At 45.3% G+C, this 11,422-nt stretch overlaps 1 protein-coding gene across 1 annotated transcript; it reads right to left on the bottom strand.

Annotated features, from left to right (window-relative positions):
• Positions 1-6,961: 6,961 nt before the first annotated feature.
• LOC139352870 (uncharacterized) lies at positions 6,962-10,816 on the bottom strand. The gene is made up of 3 exons (XM_070995507.1): positions 7,643-10,816; positions 7,224-7,374; positions 6,962-7,089 (listed from the first exon to the last, which is right to left on the bottom strand). Exons 1-3 carry the CDS (start codon positions 7,928-7,930, stop codon positions 6,962-6,964), a joined length of 567 nt encoding a protein of 188 aa, XP_070851608.1. The 5' UTR covers positions 7,931-10,816.
• Positions 10,817-11,422: the final 606 nt, after the last annotated feature.

Here is an 11,422-nt window from a genome sequence, read left to right as displayed (position 1 = left end):
TGGTGAAAAAGAAGACAGGCAAGTGGAGACTGTGTGTCGACTTCAGGCAGATCAACGCGAAGTCAGTGAAGGATGCCTACCCAATGCCCCGCATAAACTACATCCTAGATCAACTAAGAGAAGCGCGGTACATCAGCAGTTTGGACCTGAAGGATGGATACTGGCAGATCCCACTGGAAGAAAGTAGCAGGCAATATACAGCATTTACGGTACCAGGCAAAGGTCTGTTTCAGTGGAGGGTAATGCCGTTCGGACTTCACTCGGCGTCGGCAACGTTTCAGCGAGTCTTGGACCAAGTAATTGGCCCCGAGATGTCACCTCACGCATTCGCTTACCAGGATGACATAATAGTGATCGGTCGCACGCTGGAAGAACACAAAGGAAACCTGAGGGAAGTGTTCCGGCGTCTAAAGGAGGCAAATCTGAGGCTGAATCCAGAAAAATGTCAATTCTTCAAAAAGGAGCTGCTGTACCTGGGTCATCGAGTGACTAGCGAGGGAATAGGAACAGATCCAGAAAAAGTAGCCGCCATCGCCGAACTAGAACCGCCATCGACTGTCAAAGAGCTCCGGCAATACCTAGGAGTAGCGTCGTGGTACCGCCGGTTTGTACCAGATTTTTCCAGAATCGTCAAACCCCTGAACGACCTGCTGCGCAAAGGCAGTAAGTGGGAGTGGACACCAGAGCACCAGATGGCGTTTGAGGAGGTTAAGGCAAGACTCGTGGCAGACCCAGTGCTAGCATGCCCGGACTTCAGTAGAACTTTCATCCTGCAAACAGACGCCAGCGACTACGGCATCGGAGCGATACTGACCCAGGACACCGAAAAGGGCGAAAGAGTAATCTCCTACTCGAGCCGAACACTGAACGGCGCGGAAAAGAACTACTCGACAACGGAGAAGGAATGCTTGGCGATCGTCTGGGCGATCCGGAAGCTCAGGCCATATCTGGAAGGTTACCACTTTAAGGTAGTAACAGACCACATGGCCCTGAAGTGGCTCAACAGCATCGAAAGCCCTTCAGGAAGGATCGCCAGATGGGCCCTGGAGCTACAACAGTACGACTTTGAGATAGCGTACAGAAAGGGTCAGCTAAACGTGGTGGCCGACGCGTTATCAAGACAACCACTACCGGAAACACTACGAGGTTTTAAGGAGGCATCGGCAACTACAGCTTCAGGAGGGTGCAGCTGGATCAAGGACATGGGCGAAAAGATAAGGACCCAACCGCAGAAGTACCCGGACTATGTTATGGATGGTGAGACACTGTACAGAAACATACCTCACCGAGCAGGCAGTGAAGACGTCGCGTCATGGAAGATGTGCGTCCCGAAGTCGCTACGAGAAACAGTGTTGAGGGAAAACCACGACGCACCGTCCGCGGGACACGTAGGAAGCCGAAGGACACTTGCACGGTTGGCAGCCCGATACTACTGGCCAGGCATGCATAGAGACGCCCGAGCCCACGTACGAAAATGCGAGATTTGCATGCGGTTTAAGCCCAATCAGATGCAGGCGGCTGGGAAGATGTTGACCCAAGTGCCGGAGGAACCATGGGCCACGGTATGTGCAGACTTCGTTGGACCCCTACCAAGATCTAAGCACGGGAACCAAATGCTGCTGGTCATGATAGACAGGTTTTCGAAATGGACGGAACTGGTGCCCCTACGCAGTGCGACGGCAGAGTCGCTCAAGAAGGCATTTAGGGAGCGCATAATCGCAAGGTACGGGGTCCCGAAGGTGGTCATAACGGACAATGGAGTACAGTTTGCAAGCCGCATATTTAAAAATTTCCTGGCTGAGATGGGTATCAGTCAACAATTCACCGCGCCATACACACCACAAGAGAATCCAACCGAACGAGCAAACAGAACGGTCAAGACCATGATTGCGCAGTTCGCAGGGCAGGACCAGAGAAACTGGGACGAGAAGTGGCCGGAGATTATGCTAGCAGTGAACACGAGCACATCGGAATCCACCGGCCATACACCGGCGTTTCTTACCCAGGGAAGGGAACCACGTCTACCCAGCAGCCTATACGATAAGGAAACCCTAGGAACCGGACGAGCTACGGAGACCCCTGAGGAAAATGCCAACAAACTAAGAGAGGTATTCGAGATCGTGCGGCGAAATATGGAAAAGGCGTCCCAGGACCAAGCCAGACACTACAATCTGAGAAGGAGACAGTGGTCACCAGCGGTGGGCGATATAGTGTGGGCCAAGGAACATCACCTGTCCAAAGCGGCAGAAGGATTCGCTGCAAAACTAGCCCCGAGGTACGATGGCCCTTACCAGGTTGTAGATTTCGTCTCTCCAGTGATCTGCAAAATTCGCCACACACAGTCGAAGAAAGAAAAGACAGTTCACGTTGGCGAGCTCAAGCAACAAGTAAACGAGCAGACAGCAGAAACATCAGATGTCTAACAACGGGTACGAGGCGGCAGGATTAGGCGTCAGGCCGAAGCGAGAGTCATCCATACGCCACACGGAAAGGACAATCAGGATAGAACAAGGACATGGATAAGGATCACACGTTGATCCAGACTGCGAGGCCACAGGATTAGGCGTCAGGCCGAAGCGGGAGTCATCCACACGCCACGCAGAAAGGTCAACCATAAGGGTAGGGCACAAGGACGTGGATAGGGATGGATGGTGATCCCGACCGCAAGGCAACAGGATTCAGCGTCGGGCAGTTGCCAGAGTCATCCGCGATAACGCCAGGCGGAAGGGACACTTACAAAACGGCACAAGGATACGGGTAACGTAGAAGAGAGTATGCGCGGAAGGAGACAAGCAACACAAGACGCGCAGTCCAGACATACACCGCAGCATCCGGAGATTCTATACGGAATGCGCCGGACGAGCTCGTCTAGTTGTTACCCGAGGAAAAGGGGAGGACGGTGCAGAATCAGATCTACACCGTAGCCAGCTGGTCACAAAAAAAAAAACAGAAACACGCACCACACCAACAGTTGGCTAAAAACAAGAAAAGGAACGGGGCATGCATGGGCCGCACCAGCAACCTGAAATTTAAAGGGGGCTTAAAGCAGGAAGCAGAAAGACATCATAAATACTTACCGGCTGTCCTGGTTGCGAAGCGAATGCGAAGTCCTCTCCGCAACCGCTCTCAAAAGCTGCCAATGTGGAGTCAGATGCTGCAACAGAGGACGAGTGAAGGGCGAGAGAGGACGAAAGGATGAGATGAAAAGGAGTGAAGGAAATGCAAAAGAAACTTACCTATGAATTTCATAGTATGAAAGTTGCAAAATCACCACGAGCCAGGGAAGGGGGCGCCTCGATAGGCGATCGATTGGCACTGGACGATAGTGCGATCGATGGGCACACGACAATGGAAATATCGGCCAAGGTGGAAATATCGCAAACGAGCAGGTGGCAACGCCGCACCGTCGGTATCGATATGCGAATAAATATCGATCACGCACGAATGGTGTGACCAGGCGGAGGAAACACGGAAAGGAGTGAGACGCAGCAATGAGCAGCGAGCTGGGGATCGATAGCCCAGGAGTATCGATGTCCCAGTGGGAACACAGGAAATATCGGCGCGGGAGATTTAAAGTTGCTACGAGGCGGATGACCCCCGCTGTAGAAACTCAAGGGAGTTAAGAGCGTCGAGGGAGCATCGAGGGAGCAACGAGGGAGCGCCGCGGGAATCACAAGGGCTCAAAGGCTAGGATAAGGAAACGCCGGAGAGTAGGAACCAGTCTTAAATGTTTCCCGAAGTAAGGGGGGAATGTGAGGAGTTGAATAACTCCCCACAAATAGAACCAGCAGCAGATGGCCGGCCGCTTACCAGATACGCGGCGAACTCGCGTAGTAACGGCGCGGCGGGAAGAACGAGAGAGTTTGGAGACCAAGGGTGGAGATCGAGAGAGTTTGGAGACCAACGAAGGAGAGCGAGAGAGTTTGGAGACCAATGAAGGAGAGCGAGAGAGATTGGAGACCAAGGATGGAGAGCGAGAGAGTTTGGAGACCAATGAAGGAGAGCGAGAGAGATTGGAGACCAAGGATGGAGAGCGAGAGAGTTTGGAGACCAATGAAGGAGAGCGAGAGAGATTGGAGACCAAGGATGGAGATCGAGAGAGAATGGAGACTTCGCGGGCAGAGCAAGAGTGCCGTATGCAGAAGGGGATAACGGAACTCCACTGGACTTTGGACTCTCCCGTGAACTTTGGACCGGGAGAGGAAGTGCCACATCTCGGCAGTGGAGCGGCACACAGGCGTGCCACAAGCGGCACGGGAATCAGCGGAACGGCAGCAGTGGGCGGAACATCTATTGGAAGCGGTACATAAAGGACAAGTGGGTCATCCAGGAGGCACGAACTTTGGACCCAGAGTGGAGAGATCCAGCGGGCCGTGCGCAAAAGGGAAATAACGGTGCTTGGAGGCCCTATATAAGGCCGCAGAGCGCTGGCAGCTGGATCAGTCGATCACGAGGAGTCAAGCCTTCAAGATCAGTCAAAGTACCAAGTGAGCAATCAGTCAAGCAAGTAATCTACGAGGGAGCTACAACCAAGCGAGTCGTCGGAAGCAGCGCCGTGGGAAGCATACAAGGAGCAAGATCGCCACGTCGAGACGTTCGGGATTAGGACATCAGGAATCTCCGAATTGAGACACAGGTGGCTGAGTTCCGAAAGGCATCACGCGGCTAAGTCAAGGCGTTTGTTTTCTAACTTTGTCACGACCACACCCTGGCGAGTCGCCCGGCGGGTCTGTCAGAGACAAGCAAAAGAGTCCTACGACGAAGAGCCGTCAGCTTGGGGAGGAAAGTTGTCTGCGACCCAGCGTACCTTGCCCGACCAAGCAGGACCTGGCGTGACGGACGAGCGGTAGATCGATTTGCGGTTTCAAGAGGCGGCAGCCTGGAGAGCCCTGCGATTACCGGCGAAGTTCCCGAGCAGCGACCGCCCAGCTCCCCGAGCGCCAGAACAACGAGATACTGGTCAGAAGACAGCGCAGAGGACATCGACAGCGACGCCAGCAGACATTTCCGGCAGCCACGTTACCATCGCTGCGCGGAGCTCATTGGGGAGCGCAGGAGCGTCGCGGACGTCACGCATTAGGGTGAAGCCGGGTGGAACGTTCGTCTGCGCTAGGCGTAAAGCGAAGTGAACCGCTAGACAGCCTCCGGGCGGCAGCCTTGACTGTCAGCGCGAACTGAGCAAGAACCTAGCGGGACCATCCGGGACAGAGCAAGGGACAGGTATTGCCTCGAAAGGCGTCAGCCTGGAGAGCAAGGCTTGTTCACCCTAGTCTGAGAACGGTGACGCTTCCCTAAGCCCACAAGGCCGAACTCTCTGCGGGTCTAAGGCGCTACAAGCGACCCCGAGGCAACGCGTCGGCAAGCAAGCAGAGGCGGCCACTACGAGCGTCCCGAGACCCAGGAGCCAAGCGGAAGCCGAGTTAACGCGTCGACAAGCCAGAAGGAGGAGCGCCAGCAGCCGGCGGAACCAGAACAAGGAGATACAGAAGCCAACATAGCCACACACCCGCTGTACCAATACCACGAGAATAAATCCCACTGTTGCCATTTGAACCCATTGTTTTCTCACTGATCTACGGGGCAGTCACGTCATATAAATTTGGTGGGACGAACACACAATCTTCTGAGCTAGCCGCACGAATCTCGTAGCGAGCAGACATACAAAATCAGTTCGTTACAACGTATTCAAAATCTGTTTTAGATATTGAGTTACTTTTCATAAAAAAAAATGTTCATTCATATTTATATATTGTCTTTTTATTTTTATATCTTTTAATTTTTCTTATGACACGTATACTCTTTCATATCATTTTTATTTTTGTAGGCATCTAATTCCCTATACGTGTTCTCTAATTCTTTCTTAATTTCTACATTTTCATCCTAGGATACTAGGGTAGATTTTTCAGCGTATAGCTGCCTATTTAATTCTTTAATTTTTAAATTCAGAAAGTTCTTCTGACCTCCTCTCCTTTTTCTCTTATTATTTTTTTTTAGTCTTAGGCATTTATGTGTTATTTAATTAATTAATTTTTTTTTTAAATTTTCTGATATATATGTATGAAATTTTACATGTATTCCTACCTAGGTAAAAAAAATTAAGACCCGCAGCTAGAAACTGCCTGGTCTGTATAATTATTGTTAAATATAATGTTTTGCATGGCAGATGCATATAAAAATAAAAAAAAAAAATTTAAGATGAAAAAGGAGAGGAGGTCAGAAGAACTTCCTGAATTCGAAGATTGCAGGTTCGTGTCCTGTCACGGTCGCCATTTTGTGTTTCCAATTATGTTTGCCATTATGATATTTTAATTGAAAGATTTGTAATTTGTTTCAACTGCCATGGGCAGATCTTTATTTGGGAATCGTCAAAATATGAATGACTTACAGCTAGCTATTTGCGGCTGCGCTGCCTGCAAACATTGGCAGCGGCCGTCATATATATCGAAGTATATGCTCGCAATTGTATTTGTGCTGGTAGCACTGCCCAGTCGTAAATGACAGCATTCCAGCATGCGTTCTTTCATTATAAAATGGCATCAAAAAGGTGTTCCGGAAGTTTTTACACGGGTGCGGGACAAAAAATAATGCACCCGTTGCGTGCTTTTGGAAGCATATATCTGGAATGCACCTGGAAGTAATAAACTAAACACATTCTGGGTGTACTCTTTTTTAATGCACCTGGAAGCAACATACTAAACACCTTCTGGGTGTATTCTTTTTTAATGCACCTGGAAGCAACATACTAAACACATTCTGGGTGTATTCTTTTTTAATGCACCTGGAAGCAACATACTAAACACATTCTGGGTGTATTCTTTTTTAATGCACCTGGAAGCAACATACTAAACACATTCTGGGTGTACTCTTTTTTAATGCACCTAGAAGCATTCAAAAATCAAACATCTGGAAGTTTTCCCCAGGAATACATACATAAGACTGGATTTCAATTTCATATTTTTATTTATTTATTCTTATTCAGAGTCAGAATCGTACGGTTCGGCTCCTGGCGGGCCTTCTTTAATGCGCTTCTCCCCTTATATATTTTATTTTTTTTTTCCAATAAGGAATATCCTTCCCGTTTTAGTGATTCTGCAAAGATAAAAACACATTTAAAATTATTAGCTTTGGTTAATATTTATAATATAATATATTATTTCTAATATTGGCTACTTTTTATTACAAAGTAAACGTCACCAAGTTTTTAATCATAAAAATGGACGTACCTTGCAGGACTGAATTTAAGTTGTGGAAATTTGCAAGTCCATATTTATGTCTAGACCCACTGTAATTTAATTGCATGATTACTTCAGGGCTTATTATTTGGTCCAAGTTTTTTATTAAATTATTCCCCAAAATGGATTTAAAGAGCGGTACCTGAAATAAAAGTATAAAAATTACTAGAAAATATGAATAACAACTTACATTAAGATTCGGAAATAATACAAAATTATATATTTCTTCAATCCAAAGTATACAACGCAATGTAGGAGAAGATTCCAGCCCCATAAAATTATCTTCTCCTACATTGCGTTGTATACTTTGGATTTAAGAAATATATAATTTTGTATTGTTTCCGAATCTTAATGTAAGTTGTTATTGCTGTTAAAGTCTGTCCGTGAACGCTTCGATTTTGGAAACTTACGTGTTTTTCCATTTTCCCGTAAATCTTTTCGTCCACCTCCTTTAAATGGTCTATCGACCGGATGGGGAAGTCGGCCTTTAGGATTGGCTCTACTTGTGCCATTTTCGAGTCGAGAATGGCCGAGTTCACGGCCTTCAACTCCGCCATATCCGTACTCATTTTGCTGACCTCAGAGCTCATCGCGTGGACTACTTCCTCCAGGCGTTGGATCCGCCCATCCAGGCCACCAGACCTACTCTCCTCCACCGGCGTTGGCACATTTTCCATTTCGTGCAATCGGAAACTCATTTTCTCAAAAAAAAAAGGGAAGAAATATGTTAGAAAACTATGTTAAATATGAAGGGCAGCTAATTTCGGGAAGCCGAAGTTTGTACACTCTTGCAGATCGTTGTTATTGCCGCTACAAAACATATCAAGCAAAAACATCTCTTAACGAGGTTAAAATATAGTGACGATCTCTTCTACAGCAAACAAAAGTTCAAATATCCACTTTTGTGATATTATAATTTCACTTTACACATTTTTGTGGGCGTTAGAGTGTGAGTAGCTAATTTGGAAAACAATTTTTCGATAAATCGAAAGCTAAGGAACCTTAATAGGAGTACTCAATGTTCTAGTTTTTATAGTGTCCGAAATCACAGCGTTCAAACAGACAAACGGAGATGGGTAGATTCACTCGCATAGTGATCATGTTTAAGAAAGTATATAATTTACTGAATACTGCATTTATAATTGTGTTACATTAAACAGCGATATATTTGAATTTTCAATTTCAATTGTTTCAATTGTTTTTTCAGTGTACACTAGTCGGCATAAGTATTAGGACGAAACAAAAGTTAAATATACCCACAATTTGAACTTACTTTTTGTTAATTTTGGCATCAATGGAAAGGTAATGGGTTGGGCAAAGTATTATATAATTCAAACAAAATTTAAATTACCTTTCCATTGATGCCAAAATTAACAAAAAGTAAGTTCAAATTGTGAGTATATCTATTTAATAGGTTAGAAACATACACACCTTTTAAGGCTAGACGAAAAATAAATAAAAAGAAAAGAAATTCGTTAGCAGGTTAAATTATAATAAATACACTAACAGGATTTATCTTACCAAGAAGAAATATACTTGGGCATGTTAGGCATTTGTGTTGATTAAAAAATTGCTTAGATTACAAAAATTTTTTGCGCGCGAGTTACCGCCTCAGCACATTCTATCGGCGGTCCCCCACCTAAGCCCCTACGTTTGGCAAGCAGCTAGAAACAAACACTTGATATATAAAGCTGAAATGAAGGAAAAAATATAGTAATAAAAATAAAACTAAACACAATGAGCATACGGAAATAAATAAATGAAAGAAATAATAAAAATATGCAAGCAACAAGTTATGAAAAATGGAAATAAAGGCAGTAATTCCAAACGCAGACAAAAATGTAAAGGGGAGTGTAGGACAAGTGCAAAGGACCGAAGCTGCACAACAGCAGAGAGAAAAAAAAAAATAAAAATAAATAAATAAGAAACCAAAATACAGGTGAAAATGTTTAATAACCAAGAGCTTCGTCTTCGCGAATTAAATGGAAGGTTCGAGTGTAGCACAGACGGTTCGAGTTTGCGTCGACCGGTTCGATCGAACGGTCGGCCGTCGACAAGTGTCGGCAGGCGGTCGTGGTTGTCGATGGTTCGATGCGAACCGAACAGCTCGGTCGAACGTTCGATCGCCAACGAAGGGCGGATGGAACGTGTTGCAGACAGCTCGTGCTACGACATTGGTGGTATTCGTTCTTGAGTGATGACAGTCGGGAGCATAGAGTAAGAATCTATATAGAGGTTTCAATTGCTCTGCCCGAACCTCTGCCCAACCTCTGCTAAGAGCCAATTCAAGGCCAAGTTTGAAGCTAACTTAGGTGCGAAGCAACAGCAATAGGGATTTCGATTAAAAACAAAAACAAAACAGTGAGCAAGAGCGGTGCAGAATGAGGTGGGAAGGAATTACAAGTTCGGTCGAACTTGTCAAAAAGAGGGGAAATAAGCATTTTTCGCCTAGGTGGCATCATAGCCTCATTATCTAAAGAGAGCGGCAGAGCAATTGGCGCCTCTATATAGTTCATTACTCTATGCCGGGAGGTTGCAGACAGCGCGTGTCGAGTTGGCAACGGCTGGCGGCAAATTCAAGCCAAGACAGAAGAGGATCGAGCGGTTCGATCGGTGCAGGCACAGTGGGATGTAGAGTAGCAGACTAGAGTTCGGGAGCAAGCTTATAATTAGAAAACAATAATAAATAAATAAATTTTCTCCTTTAACATGTATTAGGCGGCGCACTGTGTTACACAGGGCGGCCGCTTAGCATGAGAAGGGGGCAAAGTAATATGAAGAAATGTCGATTTATAATAAGTACTATCGGATTGGGCTTTCATTTGTATTAGGCGACAAACTGCGGAAGCAGAGCGGTCGCTTAGCAAGGGAGGTACCAGTTCGATGGAACAACTAAAATAAAAGTTTATATAGACCCAATAACATGTATTGGGCAGTGCACTGTAATGCACAAGGCGGCCGCTTAGCATGGGGATGAGGTGATGTACTAGTAAACAAGAACAATATAAGGGACTATCCACATGTATTAGGCGATACACTGTAGAGAACGGGGTAGTCGCGTAGCATGGGGATGGCCAAAACAAATACCCTAAGGGCAATGTCTGTCCGCATTTGGTCGTGAGGTTGTATCGCACAGCCGATCGGCTAGCTTCAGCATGTCAGGTAACAATAAAAGAGGGGAAAAAAAAGACATAAATAAAAAAATAATTAAATAAATAAAAAAATAAATATACAGCAATCGTAGTTATTTCGATGAGTTTGAATGATAGGAAGACAGGGAAGCAATAACAATAATAAGAAATAAATAATAAAATTTTGAGACCCATTGTTGATATTTATTTGTTTTAAAAATCGATTAAGAGAAAAGTACTCATTTTAAATTAATTCCAGAACTCCATTACACCACACGGAAGCTCGTTGAACCACGACACACTACCAACAAACAGAAGATAACCTATATAACTAAAACGATAAAATAAGTACACAATTACACACACATACAAATTTAAGAACACTAGTAATTAAGAAACAAACACAGACATAAGCGAGAAGCAAAAACAAGTTAAAAGTAGACGCAAAAGCACAAGCAATCGAATCCATAAACCAATGACAGAAGAAGGAAGGCCTACAGCAATGGCAACAACAAGCGTGTTAGAAGCTATTAAGGTAATAGACCTGGTAGAAATCATTCCGAAGTATGAAGGAGAGGCAGGAAAGTTAGACGGTTTTATAGGAGCAGTGGAACAGGTACTGAGCCTCATAAAAGGGGAGGAAAGATCGAATATAGGAATAATCGCTCTTAGAGCGGTAAGGAGTAAGATCATAGGATAAGCAGATAAAGTCCTTGACTTGGATGAGTCGGAATTAAATTGGGATCAAATAAAGAAAATATTAATTACTCATTTCAAAGATAAGAGATCCGAGCAGGATTTGATTATGGAGTTGACTCATATTAAGGAAAAGAAATTAGAGTTGGAAACCCTATACACGAAAGTGATGACCCTGAAGAAGGCCCTAGTGAGCCTAATTAAATCCAATGAGCAGGGCATCTTGTTGAGGAGCGAGAAGATTAAATAATACGAAGAAATGGCGTTAAACGCTTTCGTTTCAGCCTTGAAGAGCCCAGTAGGGGTAACTATCAGTGCCCAATATAGCCAAGGCATACGAAATTGCTTGTAGAGAGAAAAACT

The sequence above is a fragment of the Drosophila suzukii genome, chromosome 3 (assembly GCF_043229965.1).
Source record: "Drosophila suzukii chromosome 3, CBGP_Dsuzu_IsoJpt1.0, whole genome shotgun sequence".
Taxonomy (NCBI): Eukaryota; Metazoa; Arthropoda; class Insecta; order Diptera; family Drosophilidae; genus Drosophila; species Drosophila suzukii.
The sequence above is the reverse complement of the archived record's forward strand: the minus strand, read 5'-3'. Positions and strand labels throughout refer to the sequence as shown.

Bases quoted from the DNA above. Each gene is read 5' to 3' on its own strand.
- LOC139352870 (XM_070995507.1), bottom strand. From the start codon at position 7,930: ATGAGTTTCCGATTGCACGAAATGGAAAATGTGCCAACGCCGGTGGAG. The intron at 7,375-7,642 runs GTAAGTTTCCAA...CTTTTATTTCAG, and splicing joins ACGGGAAAATGGAAAAACAC to GTACCGCTCTTTAAATCCAT. The intron at 7,090-7,223 runs GTACGTCCATTT...TTATCTTTGCAG, and splicing joins CTTAAATTCAGTCCTGCAAG to AATCACTAAAACGGGAAGGA.